This window comes from Python bivittatus, unplaced genomic scaffold (genome assembly GCF_059951505.1).
Source record: "Python bivittatus isolate LINGU-HERP-01145 unplaced genomic scaffold, Pbiv_v1 ctg000980_np1212, whole genome shotgun sequence".
NCBI lineage: Eukaryota > Metazoa > Chordata > Lepidosauria > Squamata > Pythonidae > Python > Python bivittatus.
The window spans coordinates 47,093,137-47,108,688 of NW_028277125.1; the positions used below are offsets into that span (position 1 = coordinate 47,093,137).

Below are 15,552 nucleotides of genomic sequence, written 5' to 3' on the forward strand. Positions count from 1 at the left end.
CAATATAGACATTCTTGAACTAAATGGACTTTGCCTCATATCTGATTCCAGCAGTTAGCCCTTTTGTGTGGAATCCATTGAAGAAAAAGAAGAAACTACCAAATTACATTAATTAGCATCAAAAGGGCAATTTTACTGGAGAGTTAAGTAAGTGTCCAATTTGCTAGTCTAGTTAGGGCAGCTGCTCTGCATTTATCAATGGACCCAGAGCAGCTGCCAATTTATCTAGCTTCAGGATAGCTCAGTCAGCTGATATTGTCATGTTCAAATGCTCTGTTAATAGGCTCATATCAGTGCCTTCAAGCAAATTTCACTTTGCTTCTATGCTCTTTTCAAAACATGTTCTTATGCCAAGCAGACGTTGGCAGAGTATGCCATACAAGTCAAAACTAACTGCATGTTGTATGAAATAAAGGAAGCAGTGAATTGTTCTTGAGATGATTAGGCATTTCTTGCTGGTTTATAGTGCCCTCTAGTGTCCTTGAAATACTGCTTCTGTGTTTGTGTACTTCACGCCTACTCATGAACATTTTTATGAGACATGAAGTTACATTTTGGGTTTTTTTCCAGAAATGTCTGACAGTAATAAATGGTAGCATTATTTACTCTTTGTTTTGTCCTTTGCAGGTAAAATGTAAAAATACCTATTCTATGACTTTTTAATGTTCATTGGAAATTCAGCATGCAGCCTTTGTGTAAATAAATAAATAAGGATTTTTGGGTCCATATTTAATAACACCCGCTGCTGCTACAGATGTGGAAGAATCATCTACTCTTTGTTATTTACTAATGTAAAAACCTTTCTAATCAAAATTAACTATAAACTGTCAAGTATGAACCACCTTATTTTGTTTTTATCACCTACACTGTATCACAGCAACTATCTCTTTCAAGATGTCATAGCCACCCAATCAACCAGCATCATCTATTTATTCTAACATTTTCTTTTTCCCAGATCAGTTTAGGAGCTGAGCTGCCTCTCTGGATCATCTCTTCTGACTTATCTTAAGGACCTAGTACTGCCTCACTGGAAAAAAAAGGTGGAGGGGGATGTCACTTCTGGCTGTTTTAGAAGGTATCATAATACATTTGGAAAAATGGCAGAATCTATTCTATAAGACAATGGATCCAGGAAAGTGTTCTGTATAATTATTTGTATTCTCTGTTCGCAGCCTGTCTGTCCTCAAACTTTACTGTAATAGGCTGCAAACTCTTTCTTTGGTGGATACGGCTGTGCAATTTCTCTTGCCCAGCTGGTCCCATTTTGCATCAGCTCTTGATTGAGGTACAAAGGGGGCTTACACTTGTGCCAATTCTTTAGAAGCTTGTTCATGGTTCCTTGATCTATGATGCCCAGCAATTGTTCCTTTTCTTCCTCTGAGTCTGATGGTGCCTTCTCAGAAATGTGCATGTGTGTGTGGCCCACGAAGAGGTCTTTGTTCATGTTCTCAAAGAATTGCTGGATGCAAACCTTGGCAAAGCTCTTAGCGTGTTTTGTACAGGTCTCATCAAAGATCTTCCGCTCAATGTCAATGTAGTGGGACCAATACTTGCTCTTCAAGAAGGCAGACTGAGTAAAGCAGGGACGTATGGATCGGATAAGGAAAGCTAGCAGAGTTACTAGCAGCACAAAGGACCAGCCCATTGCCTGGAAAGAGAAAGAAAAGTCATAATAATATACTAAGATAATAGGGTGGGTAAGCTAGCGGTATTTGCTGATTTCACACACAATGCTAAAGCTATGTATTTTGTTTAGTTTCTATTTAGAGTCTTTCCCCATTTACACCTAACTACTTCACAAACATGTCCTGGCAACAGCTTTTTTCTCCATGATTCTGTCTTCATCTTATCACCAGCCTATGAGTGAGGTAGTCTTAAGATGGCTTTAGCCATACTGGTATTAAAGTAGGGGTTTCTCCTTTAAGCTGACAATATCAATGGCAGCTGGAAAGTATATAAAATCTGTTACACTTTGCCACCCATTAAGGTGATCAGTAGGGTGGGATCAGAACAATGCTAATTGGCCATGTTAGGCTGATGCAGGAACATGCCATCCTCTCTAGTCCTAGCCTATCTGCCATCATTCTGATGTCTCCTCTCAAAGAGCTTGATATGGCAGTGCTATGTTAGTGGTTTATCAGAATTGCACAATAGAGGTTCAACAATCAGTACTTGAATAAAAGCATTTACCAGTTTAGTGGAAGGCTGATACAGTGGAATGATGGGACTATAATCCCAATTGCCCAGAGAAATCTGGAATTCAGCCTAAATACAGAAAAGAAAGGAAGAGGAGAGAAACCCTATATAAAATTGCTGCTTGTGAGTCAGTTCCCTTTGTGACTCTGATCTGATTCTTTTTCCATTTCATTCAGCTTGGATTATAACAGTATGGAGTATAGGACAATTTGTATAGGAGAGATGGTGGGCAGAATTGTGTAGCCAGACCTACATCACTCTTGCTGTGGCAGTGATTTTTTTTTTTTTTTTGCCAGCTAGTGATACACTGAAAAAGGAAGACAGCAAAGCCATAAGAATCAACCAATCACTTTGCTTCTTGTGCAAGCATGAGAGTACCATTCAGCAATTAACAGATGCAACAGGGGCATGACAGGTATTGGCAATGAGAACAGTAAATGTCATGCTGACTCAAGGTTTACTGGAAAGTAATTCAGCACTGGGGAAAGGCCTGCATTTTTCATGTGAATCCAGCAATTGTGGTTTGTAAAACATGTTTTATAGTTTAGAATGATATGTGAACCAAACCAATATGTGGCTTTGCAGTGGCAAATTTGATTGCTTTTGAACTCTAGATATCTTAGGTTGGTATGTATATGAAGGGAGCATCAAGAGATTGCACTGGAAGCCAGGCTCACGGCTCATGGTGATTGAATGTATAAAACAGCATCTCCATATGGTTGACTGTACAATTGCAGAGATTCCCATTAATTCAAGACTTTGTTTAAGATGGAGTGGGTGGGGGGGGGGTGAGAGGAAGGCAGCAAAAGTTCTATGTGTCCCCTTGGTGATAATAACAGAATGGAATATTTTCTTTCTAATTATATAAACAACTGATGCAAAATACATTTAAGTCACTTGAACCTGTAGTGTTCATTGTCTGAGAAAAGCAATGATTACTTGATTAGTACGCAGCATAGGAAGAATTAGGGTCTTTAATGCAAAGCAGTGCCAGTGGACCAAAACCAGATTTTAAAAGTTGATAACTTCCTTATTGACTGACTACCTGAAAGGAATTTGCATCTTTTATAACATGCAGAAAATGAGTGTTCACAGCAAACAACAGGATATGCCTGTGCTGGTTATAGGCTGGAGTCATGGGTTATATTAAACTGCATTTGCATGGCAAATGAAATATGGAACAGGGGAAGAGTAATAATAGAAGGTAACATCCATTCTTTTATTTGCCTTGGAAAATTCATATGTAAAATCATTAAATTGGGAATTAAGTTGTGCCTTGTAGCACATACACATAATTGAACACACAATGCATGCCTTCAAATCCTTAATTAGTGCATATTAAATCTTCATTTTATTCCCACAAAAATAAATGGGTCACTTTGGAGTAAATATGCACTTTTACAAGAATAATCAGTAGCACTATCATGAGAAATGAATCTTTGTGGAACATTTTAAGCTTGCTTTCTATAAAGCTGCATCTCAAAAAGGCGAGGGCAGACTGTTCCAGTCTGTAATAAAGAGTTGTAGCTTGCCAGTTGATCCTTAGCTGTTCATAACCTGGGAAAATGCTGAAATAATTGAAGAACTGTGATTTAGATCCTTTCCTGATAGCTATTGGCTTTGCCCCACAACCATAAGCTGCATTTTTACCCTGCTGTGTGGAGCTTATCTACACCCCTCATCTTCTGTTGCTTCAACTGGCCAAGGCTGCCTCTAGCTGGTCAACAGGGGACTGCTAAAAGGGTCAGCCAGCCAATACCCCACTTTCTCCTTGTTCATCCTTCAGCATTATTTCTTATTCCAGCTTGAGGAGGAAAAATCGCAACAGTCATGGAGTGAAGAACCAATACAGTTGCTCTTTATTATGCAAGTGGGATGACGGTAAGGCTTAATTGTGTCCTGCCCCCTGGTGGGGGAGGGAAACCCCAAGAGCAGGAGTTCCTACCAATGGAAAGCGCCAACCCCTGCAGCTCCAGAGGAGCACGTTGATATGGATCGGCCAGTTGATATGGATCAGCTCAGTTTCCAATCCTCGCAAAAGCCCTATGACATCATGGGGATGGGAGAGGTGTCGATTTAAAATCAGTGTTGCCCTCTTATGTAGAACCATCTTCAATGTCTTAGCTATCTACAACCTCTGAAATCATTTCTAAGTTCAACTTTCTTCCCAGCCTTTGGAATCAAACATAACAAAATTTTCTATAGCAGCCTTCTCTAATCTTGTTTCTCTAGCATTTCAACCCCAATAATCTGGCTGGGGGTTTATAGAAGTTGAAGGTCAGCGCAGTGTGAAGGCACAGAGTGGGAAAAGCTGTTCTATATGGACTAACTTGAGTCAGTTCCTACACACATTATTGTTTGCTTACCTGTGAAATGCAGCGCAGATACCTGATTGCCACTTCTCTGGCAATAAGTCCTTGGCCACTGTAAATTTCACTGCAGGGAATCTGGGCTAAAATCTTCCTGATCTCCTTCTCAGGGAGTTGTCTATAACTGTTGTTTCCAAGTTTCTGCATGGGAACAGAGGTACTGAATCCGCATATAAAACATTCCCCATGCAACAGTGTGACTGAGATCCAAATTGCAGGAGCAATCATAGCCCGCTGAGCCATGGAGCAGAACATGTAACGCAAGACAGCTGGGTCTTTCTGTCGCTTCCCTATGGGCCGTTTCCATTCTTCAGCCAACATGGAAACATTGTTATTCATCACAAAACCAAACAGGAAAAAGACTAAGGGGGGCACAAACAGGATACCCATCCCATAGGCCAGATTGTAACCTGGTAGACATGGACACTTGAAATCAAAAGCCACATAGATCTGTGCACTCAAGAGAGCCATAATGCCACATATGCCATTCATAAATGATTCCTGGTTGGATTGAAGGAACTGGAATATCATTCGGAATTTATCCATCTTCTCTGTTGCTTTATGAGCACTCTCTTGTAGAAATATCAGAGGTGCCCTTTAGTTTTCCAGGAAAACAGAAATTACAAAGAAAATGACAATAATCAGTATAACATTCAACTTCCTGCTTCTCCGGCAATTTTTTCACTATTCAGAAAACATGCCTCTCCAGTTCTCCATTGCTGTCTAAAAAAAGTGACTACCTTTCACCTCTGTTCTTCCCAGGACTTGAGGTGTACTGCAGTGCCAGTTCTGAACCATCAGTTCTGGGCCATTTTAGATATGTCTTGGCTTAACACAAGGAAGGTTTCTTCTCTGTCTCTCTCCCTCCCTCTTTTTAGCAGTTTGGATCCTTGATGGTGCTTCTTTTTAGAGAAAGGGATTCTCTCAAGCAGCTGTTTTGACTCTGTTCCAAACACTTTTCCTTTGTAACAGGAAAGGTGTCCTCTGATTTTGGTGAAGATGACTGCAAATGTCACAGGCTCCTCCCACAGTCCACGGGAAAGCAGGGTGCCCCACCTGCAAACAGAAAGAAGAGAGCCTATGCAAAATTATGGGTGGGATGGGATCCATTCTGAATAAAAGGATTCTTGGGCAATATTATTCAGTGGCTTTCTCTCTTCTTCTGATATTGCTTTGAAATTCAGAAATCAATCCCTGCCTTGTATTGTGTCTGTGTGGGGGGGGGGGGGGGGGAGGCTGGGATTTATGATTCAGGAAAAAAGGAGAAAAAGTACATCTTTATTCTTTTTTTTCTAAAAACAGCTGTCAATAAATCAGTTTCAGTACTTACTCACCGAATGAAGTAATATTTTCATTTAGTTTTACCCTCCTCCCATCAGTAAATTGTCTGATGGCCTAAAGGGTAGATTCTGGGTCAGGTTTTGGCAACTACCTGGATGAGCAACTGCCTGGCAACTGCCTGGCAACTGCCTGGATGAGCCCCTGTGGTTTTCTTGGCAAGATTTTCAGAAGTGGATTGCCATTGCCGCCTTCCTACAGCTGAGAGAGAATGAGTGGCCCAAGATCACCAGGTGGCTTTGTACCAAAGGTGGGACTAGAAGTCACGGTCTCCCAGTTTCAAGTCTAGTGCCTTAACCACTACACCAAACTGGCTCTGTCAGTAGAAGCCCTTGAAAAGAAGAGCGAATACCTTTGGAGCAGGGAAGGCAAAGGTCATAGCAGGTGAGGCCATGGTCTGAGCCAGGTTGTACTATTTTAAGACTTTAGGCCTTACGCTATATTCTCTCTTACTCTCCTCATAATGGCAGGAAATGGTACTATCTAACATTGGCAATTGTGATTGGACAAGAAACTGGAGACCAAAACCAAAACCCCCCAACTACCCCAAACAAAGCCAAACACTCTGAATTCAGCTCTGGGGTCCCTGGCTACCCACTACTACCTTAAAAGAACACCCCAGGGTCAGCATTACCCTTAGGCAGAACTGGGCACAGTATTGGGTTTTGGGATGACAGAGCTATGTGCCATTCAGCCTTCCCTGTGACCACTGGGATAATTTCCTGGCTTCTCTTTGGGCCTTTTCCCACCGCTGAATTAAAGTATAACCTGCCAGTCCTTGAGCTGGTAGAAAACAGTATCAGCATAAAATTGGCTACCTCTACTGCCTCTATAGTTACTCTCTGCTCCTAAATGGTGGTGTCCATGGCATATTACTGTCTCCATGACATATTAAGAAAAAGGGTCAATCCCTTCCCTTCCCTTCCCTTCCCTTCCCTTCCCTTCCCTTCCCTTCCCTTCCCTTCAAACAGCCACCAATCACTCCACTTAATGTGGGAGGGGAATGGGCTCAGAGAAGAGATGAGTTCTCATAGATGATGGCATCGCACAGTGCAAATAGAACTTCAGTAGGACTAACTACTCAAATAAATAGCTCAGCTCAATATATAATATAAGCAAATAAAAGGATCCTAATTTGTGTTTAGCTACGTGATTTTCTTCAGAACCTTCAATCCTTCTCCAGGTTGGGGTGTGTTTCTTACCTGACAGGAACCAGGCTAGGAAGTTAGACATCCTCTCATTATGGAAGGCAAAAGAACGACAAAATGGAGTTCTCCTCCCCTTTTAAAAGCTCACTTGAGATAAAGGGAAACCTTCCTGCTCTTGTTGGTTTGCCCAGAGTTCAAGTTTCCCAGTATCTGCTCTCTGTCTAGAGTGAAAGATCTGGTTTTGATTCAATCAGTTTTTCACATTTCTGCCTCTTGGAACACTACTACTGAAGCAAAGTAAATTAGCAATATATTCAGAGGAACAATGATTTGTTAAGTCTAACAATAGTGTCACTGTCAGAAACCAGTCTGAACTTAGTTTATTTCCTTTTTTCATTATTCTGCAATGTCTGTAAGAATTTAAAAATACCCTTTCATGGAAATTAATATGCAAATACAGTAGATCTCCATGCAGCTTGTTCATCCTCAGGTTTCTTTGGAAATAGCCAATTTGATTAAAGCTGTTAGTAAATATGGAAGACTAGGTTCATAATCTTTGTATTCTCACTATGTGAATGTAATTAAATTAAGACAGTCCCTAGTATGTACAGTAAACTATTCAGCTGAATAGGTTTTCTTGGTGCGACTGCAGTTAAAAGTGTTTTCATTCATTGCTGATCTGTTAAGAAGATATGATGTGCCTGGTCCTGCTCTTTTATTTCAAGATATGAATTCAGAGCCACATAAATACAGAACAAATGGATCAAGAACTAGTGTGACTACGGGACTAATGGGGGAGGTATGGCAAACTGAAGATGGCTCTGTGAACATGGAGCAGACAACCACGGCAAAGATTAAGGAACCAGTGAATAGACCAGTTCCTTGAAACCTCTCCAGATAAAGAGAGGATGGGAGATTGTCCACTTGTGCTCTGGACGGCTGCTCCATGAGGAGACAGTAGGACAGCAGTTTTCCACAGGTTTGAGTGCCAGGAGACAACGGGATTAGCCATCTTGCTCACAACTGCAGCAGAGCCCTTTAAAGGACCCTGAGTTCACAAACCTCATACACACACACACACACACACACACACACTTGGGGATGTAGAGGCTTGAATAGGAATCTATGCGACTTTTGATCATATGCAGTGAGACAAAGGTTTTTACCATTTTCAGAGTTGCCATGCACACAAATACACAGGAAGTACTACCTCTTCTTAGATACGCTTTCTCTCCCTGCAATCTTTTTTCTAGAGTTTCTGATATCAGTGCCTGGCCAGTGCCTGGCCATCATTATTTACTGATGTTAGGAATCCAGATCCAGCATGTCCTTTCTGTTCCAATGAATGTTAGTGGTGTGTGTAAATAAAGAAGTTGAATTTGGTAAACTGTACTTGGTTCAGACTTAACAAATGTAAAGCAATAAAATCTCTTTTTCAAACAGTATCCTCTTAGTGAAGCAGAATAGCTTAGGACGGGCTTGAGAGTACCTCACAATATATGCATATTTTACAACAGAAAATGCTAGATGTATATATATTTAACTATATTTGGTGCCAAGCAACATGGAAACAAACGCATAATTAGACCTGTACTCTCATAATTCCTGCACTGACATTGAATTAACCATGGACAGAATCAGTTCAAACTAGAAGGATCTACCTTCCCTGGGAGAAATATTGTACCCCATTTCTTCTCTTTTCCCTTCCAAAATTGGAAAAATAGTCTTTATTATTAACAGCATTAGTCAAACAGCACCATCTACGTGAATGACACTTTGCTACTATGGCAGCCTGCTAGCCCAAATGGCTTATAATCTAAAACAGACCCAGAAAAACAGTGGTGGCATAGATAAACAGAGGAAGTAGATATGTAGATTAGTTCAACAAAGATTCAGCACTTTAATAATAACCAAATAACCAAAAATGTAATACAAGTAAAAATAATTTAAAAGATAGGCATATTATTACAAAGCAATTTCCTGTTAACAGCATAAAACAACCTTGCAATTTAGCAGCCTCTCTGTATCAGTTATTATAATTTGCAATGGCCTCTAAATGCCAGAAGTGCTGCCACTACCAGGAAGATATAGCTGCTATTCTCTCATTGTTTTATATAGGATTTGCTCTAGTGGGATGGAAAATGGGATGTTTTTGATGTTGTTCCCATCATCTCTCATCCTTGGCCACATTGCTGGGTCTGCTGGGACCTGTAGCTCAGTCATGGCTAGAAGGTCCCAGGTTGTCCACTTCAGGTGAAGGTGTGCATGGCTCTCTTACTTTTCACTCTAGTCTAAATAAGAAATGATTCTTTAAAGCAAAAGACAAATAAAATTTATATAGAGACATTCCTATATCTTGAAAGGTTTGTTTCTTTTTTACTGCCTACTTTCATTATTCACCAACAATTACAGATGTCTTTCTGATAATAAAATCTGCTTGCTGTATCTGTTTCTCTGTTGGATAAGACTGTCAACTGAAACAAACAAACAAACAAACAGATTCTGTCCTGTGCCTTTACAAGCAACTCTATCACATCACTACAACTTTGTCATGCTTGCTTGCTACAAATGTCTTTTAATTCTGGTTGATGAACTTTTAACCCATTGTAATTCACTATGGTTGGGTTCCTGCATTGTACTAAGCCATTTGATTTTGTCCATTATTGGCTTATTGCTTAGAACAGTGGATAAACCCAGATAATTAGGACTGCAATATACCATGATTTTAAAAATTGTGGCTCGGTGTTATGTGTAACCCTGTCTTGTCAGAAAAATAATACAACGTGACCCATTTTGTGTTCTATGTCCTGAATTTCTGTTATGATCTATGGCCAGTGTTGAAATAAAACTGGATTAAACTTAATACAATAAACTCCATTCTTTAAATAATTCCAGTTGCTATTTGGAAAGCTTCAGCTGCTTAGTCTTGCATATCAAGGCAGTAGACCAGACCAACCTCTTTTTGTCAACAACCCTGTTGCTGTGGGGAAGCCATGTGACATGGGACTTGTCTAACTTTGAGAAGCCCCTGTTTCAACTTCCTTTTAAACATCAAACATCTGTTTGATTGGTGGATATAGTCCCTGGCTGGGGATGGTGCCTGTTAATTACACTGCCTGCCCAAAGCAAAGATATCATCTCTCTGCTTGCAGGCTTGGCTTAAATCCAGTGGAGGTTTCCTATTGTACCAGGAAAGAAGAAATTTGCTTATTTGCTCCTGACTAGTGATGCCACTCAAAGGAATATTTTCCCTTGCTTTTGCTCCCTTTTCTTCTGTGTAGGCATTAAACCGCCTGAGTTTGATTTCAGTCTGCATGCTGTCAAAGAAATGGAGGATGCACTTGTGTGCAAAGTCCCGTGTTTGTTCACAACAGGTTTCTTCAAATATTTTTTGTTCAAGGTCAATATAATTGCTCCAGTAGCGGGTTTGCAAGAAGGCAGCATGATTGAAGCAGGGCCTGAGAGAACGAGCAAGGAAGGCCATCACAATGAGGATTAATAGGAGACTCCAACCAAAAGCCTGGAAGATAACAACAAAGGGATCAAAAGCCTTTGGATTTTACAGCAAGCAAGGTGAAACCCAACCCTAGGAAGCAACACAACATGTGGCTCTCCATCCCTATGCAGCCTCAAGTCTAACACCAGTTCCCAGAGCCAGTTAATCCATCCCATTTTAACACAACTCTGTTTATATCAATCTTGAGGATAAACCACTTTGGGAACCAATCCTGGCAAAAAGGAAAAAAAGGAGGTACAGAGCAGAAGGGAGGTGGTAAATAGAGAACATCCTTCCCAACCTGATGAAATTGCAATGGGATTACAACTCTCAGAATTTCCAGCTTTCCATCATGCCAGTGGGAAATCTGGAGGCTGTAATTCCAACGTGTTTGAATGGAGAAAATTGAGCTTGACCCCTTTGAAAATTTAATTTTAGACATATTTTTATTTATAAACAGGAGTGAGTGATCCCAAGGTATTTTACACAGTTTCTTTTATCCCCATTTGGCATGCTGGATCAGAATGACGGGAGCTGTAGCCCAATGCATTCATAGGGTGCTGGATTGGAAGACTATTCTTCAGAGAACCAAATGCCAATAGATGCCCATTACTTACTTGTGAACAGCATTTGAGGTACCTGGATACTGCCTTGCGGGATGTGTTATTCCTCATCACCTCATCATTTTTGCATGGGACTTTGGCAAGAAAGTGTTGCAAGGCATCATAGGTAGTGATGTTGGCAGCAAAATCTGGAAATTTCTCAGGATCAATGGAATTGCTGAAGGCACAGACAAAGCATTTCCCATCAAGGAGAGTGACTAGGATCCAAACAATGGGCGCTATCATAGCTCGTTGCACAACAGAAGAACACATGTACCTGTGCATTGGACAGAGAGGAACAGATTTTTCTCACAGATTTTTCTCTATGTTCTCAAAGAGAAGACAGGAGCCATTACAAGAAAAGTGATAGAATCACAGAGGGTTATCATCAAGAAAGGAATGATATGCAAATTAATATTGAATATATTGATTAGGTCATTAGTTTTGGTCTATGTGAATCTACTTTGTTATGTATATTTCTGTGCAAGGCTTACTTCTAAAAAGATCAGATTCTTTGTAGGAACTGAAAACATTTAATCAAAATAAATAAGAAGGCACGCAGGCACCAAACTGAAGACAAAATAAATAGAAATGTTAAGATATAGAACATTCTATTTATTTGGTATAACACATTTTACAGAAGAAAGAATTTCCAGAAGAATCATAAAACAATGTTCTCCCCAAATATTATTTTTCAAATTATTATATAAAAGTCTTGCTCTATAAACAAATGTCAATTATTTTGCAAAAGGAGGAGTTTAGCTAGAAAAAAATAAGGCAAAGGAAAATTCTTAAAACCCTCTTCTTTCAGCCCTGCCCCAAATATGTTTAATTTCAAAAAGAAACACAAGAAATTTTATTTCCGTGTCTCTTTTATTTTGGCCCTGAATTAAATGTGAATCTGGAAAGTCTTAGTTAAAATCTTTTCTTTGCCACAATGTATCATGTGTCTTTGTGTATTTCACTGTTTCTTTTAGTTTGGTGTCATCATGACTACAGAGGAATTATAATATATTTCCCTGGGCCACAGGGGCATCAAGCAACAAAATGATGGTTATACATTATTAAAAATATATAGATTAAAATAATATTCCAGGAAATTAAAGTGCCACAAAAAACCATGGCAGAGAAAGAAGAAGGTGATAAGTAAACAGCATTATCTAAGTATCTTGTATTTTTAAAATAAACACATTAATTAAGTAATTAGATTCTTGCAATAGAAATCATTGGAATCTCCCACCTGATAATGGATGGATTCTTCCTTCTGTCTCCAGTAGGTCTCCTCCACTCCTCAAGCATTACAACAAATTGCCTGTTGACAATCAGCCCACATAGAAAAAGTGCCACTGGTGGGATAAACATTATTCCCAAGCCATATGCCATGTTGTATTTAACAAGGCAAGGGCAATTGAAGTCAAAGATGGTGTAAATCTTCACACTTGCCAATGCTAGTAGCCCACAGATCCCATTTGTCACTGATTCTGAATTAGACTGAAAGTACTGGAAGATCATCTGGAATCGATCCATGGTGCTGAAAGGACTGAGGGCTTTTTCTCTGAAGAATAGCTGAAACAGTGTCAAAGGAATTCAGCACTGGCAAGTCCTGTTTTCTTGGCAGCCCTCTTCAGCACTGTGGTTAGGAAAGCTCTACACAGCCTGCTTAAGTCATAAGACAAGGAACAGGAAGAACAAACAGTAGAACAGTCAGATTTGCACAGAATTCTTTTGTACACCAACCAGCTGCACTTGCAGGAAAATGCAGGATTTCCTATCTGTTGTAGGACTTGCAGCTGGTGCACTGTAAAGAATTTTGAAATGATCAGATTTCTTCCTTATTTCCCTTTCCCCAACGATCCTCACAAACAATGAGGAAGTAAGATAATCAAATGAGAGAGTTTGTTTACAAGTCTCCTCCCTGTTCTTCTCAGAGGAGATGCTGTAAGGATTTCTGCAGCATTAATACTACAGCTGTATCCCTTGGCAAGAGCTCCCATCTCCTCTTGCCTCCTGCTCCCTTCATTTCACTTCTTAAAACCGAGTAGCCAAATTTTCTCAGAAACAACCAACAGACTATTACAACCACATGGCATCTCTGTAGCATACAAACCAACTAAAGCCCTCCAGAACATCTTAAGTAAACCAAAAGACCCAGTAGCCCAAGAAGAAAACACAGGAGTTATCTACAACATACAGTGTAAGGACTGTAACAAACGCTATGTAGGACAGACAGGTAGAAGACTAGCAGAGTACATCCATGAACACCAACTAGCAGTCAGAAGATGCAATGAAAACTCAATCTCACAACACATGGACAAACTAACCATAGTTTCAATAAGGGAACGGTCAGCCCCTTAGACCAAGCTAAATCCAAAAATGTGAGGGAATTCCTGGAAGCTTGGCATTCAGGCAAGTCAGCCATCAACAGGCACATAGAGATAAACAACATCTACACACTATTCAAAAGAGACAATAAAAAGGAAACAAAAAGACCAGAACACCTCCTTGCCAGCAATCAACACCCAGATAAGTCAGGATTAACACCAGACAAACAAGCAGTAAATAATATCCTAATCAAGGAACTACCAATTCAGATAGACAATCAAGCAGTAAACAACAGCCTAATGAACTACTAAGGAGAAAACAACACCCCCACCAACACTGACAGGCAAGCTACTGTACATAAACAGAAAGCAAACCCTACTCCCTTCTAGCATGGAAGATGTTACCTAGCCGAGTAATGAAACGTCTGCAAGAAAACAACCAAGCTCAGAGAACCCCAAGGACCAAATAGCTAAATTTTCTTGTTTCACTGCAGAAACAAACCCATGAGCAATGACATGGATTGGAGGATTGGGGCATATTGGACAGCTGTACGGAAGTGCTCTTTTACTGTGTAAAAGAGAATATAGGGTATATCAAATACAAGATTCCCATCATAAACAGGAAACTTGTGCCCCTTCAATGTTGCTGGATTACTCTTCCTAACATCTATCACAGCTGGCCGTACTAGTTGAGACTGGGGAGAGTTATACTTCCTAATATCCAGAGGACTACAGGTTTCCCACTCCTAATGTAACTCTAGAAACATTCCTATATTAGTGTATCCTCTACCCTCCTCCCTCTACCCTCCTCCCTACAATTTATGAGCACTGGATGGTGCACCGTAAATTCTACAAGTCTTCCCAGACAACCTTCTGAAAAAGTTGTCTTCAAAGTTGAATATGCATTTTTTTTCTTTTGCTGCCTTCTAACAGCTGTCTGGATTTTTGAAGCACAAATTTGGACTACAGAACCTTCTTCAGAAGATTCTTCAGATCTGGGCTACAAAACCTCTTCAGAAAATCAGCTGTTGCCCTTTCTCCAGGAACTATTGCATGATTATCTGTCTTCAATTTCAAACCTGCAGTTGTATACAAACATATCTATAGGAAATGCTTAATGAAGTGGCCACCCTTCTGAATTTCTGATTATTTTAAACCTTACCCTGAGCTGTTTCTCTTAAACATTGGATATAAATGGAACTAAGCTAAATGGACTATAATTTAAATATGAATTAGTTCATTATCTGCGTGGCCAGCAGGAAGAATTATTCATGTTTCTGCACTAAACCCAACCACAAGGAGGCAGTGTCTAACCTGCATTGTTAACCTTTCCAGCAACTGGATAAACTCTTTATTATGGTCCAATTCTGTTTTTTTAATTTATTGGATATTTTAGAATTGATCCTATAAATTGTTATAGTTGTCATTTCATGAGTTTTAACTTTTCACTTGCACTTCTCAAAATAAAATTTCTGGTAGAGTGAAATCACTGCTTTTTTGCCTCTACTCCAAATAGATGCAAATCTGTGTTTCCCAAAATGATGCCCCAAAATAAGTTGATTGGTAACTCCCATCATCTCGAGTCAGAATGACTGTCATGCTGGACACAGATGATGGAAGTTGTAATCAAACAGATCTAAAGGGTACAAAGCCAGGGAAGGCTAATTTAAATATATATACTAGAACTGAAAGGACAAGATTCAAATTCTCTTTCTCTCTTTTCATTTTCAGATCAGTGGTAGACAAGCTTTGCAAAGTCAATGAATCCAACATGCAGCAGGAGAGAAGACCCTTCAGGGCTAGATAATATTTGATGGGGTGGGGAAATCAAGGGCTCAAACAATGATCCTTGGTGGAAGATCAACCCTGTATGTATGTGATAGTGTCCCCATTTTTATCTGAGAAATACTTTTGTTTGTTATAAGGGCCATGCTCTGAGGTAATTCCATTAATGCAACATGAAACATTCATTTAGGCATCCCATTCTATTGGAAATATTTCTAATACATACCAGCTCCCTTCTTCAAATTTCCTTACCTCCAGAAATGCAATGTTTAGTTTTCTTGGAAAGGAACTTCTCAA

At 39.8% G+C, this 15,552-nt stretch overlaps 2 protein-coding genes across 2 annotated transcripts; both read right to left on the reverse strand.

Moving 5' to 3' along the window:
• Positions 1-961: 961 nt before the first annotated feature.
• CALHM1 (calcium homeostasis modulator 1) lies at positions 962-5,772 on the reverse strand. Its single transcript, XM_007423234.2, has 2 exons — positions 4,563-5,772; positions 962-1,648 (listed from the first exon to the last, which is right to left on the reverse strand). The coding sequence occupies exons 1-2, from the start codon at positions 5,109-5,111 to the stop codon at positions 1,184-1,186; spliced, it is 1,014 nt and encodes a 337-aa protein (XP_007423296.1). The 5' UTR covers positions 5,112-5,772; the 3' UTR covers positions 962-1,183.
• Positions 5,773-5,825: 53 nt separating this feature from the next.
• On the reverse strand, positions 5,826-15,206 carry CALHM3 (calcium homeostasis modulator 3). The gene is made up of 3 exons (XM_007423248.3): positions 12,390-15,206; positions 11,165-11,426; positions 5,826-10,571 (listed from the first exon to the last, which is right to left on the reverse strand). The coding sequence occupies exons 1-3, from the start codon at positions 12,674-12,676 to the stop codon at positions 10,155-10,157; spliced, it is 966 nt and encodes a 321-aa protein (XP_007423310.1). The 5' UTR covers positions 12,677-15,206; the 3' UTR covers positions 5,826-10,154.
• Positions 15,207-15,552: the final 346 nt, after the last annotated feature.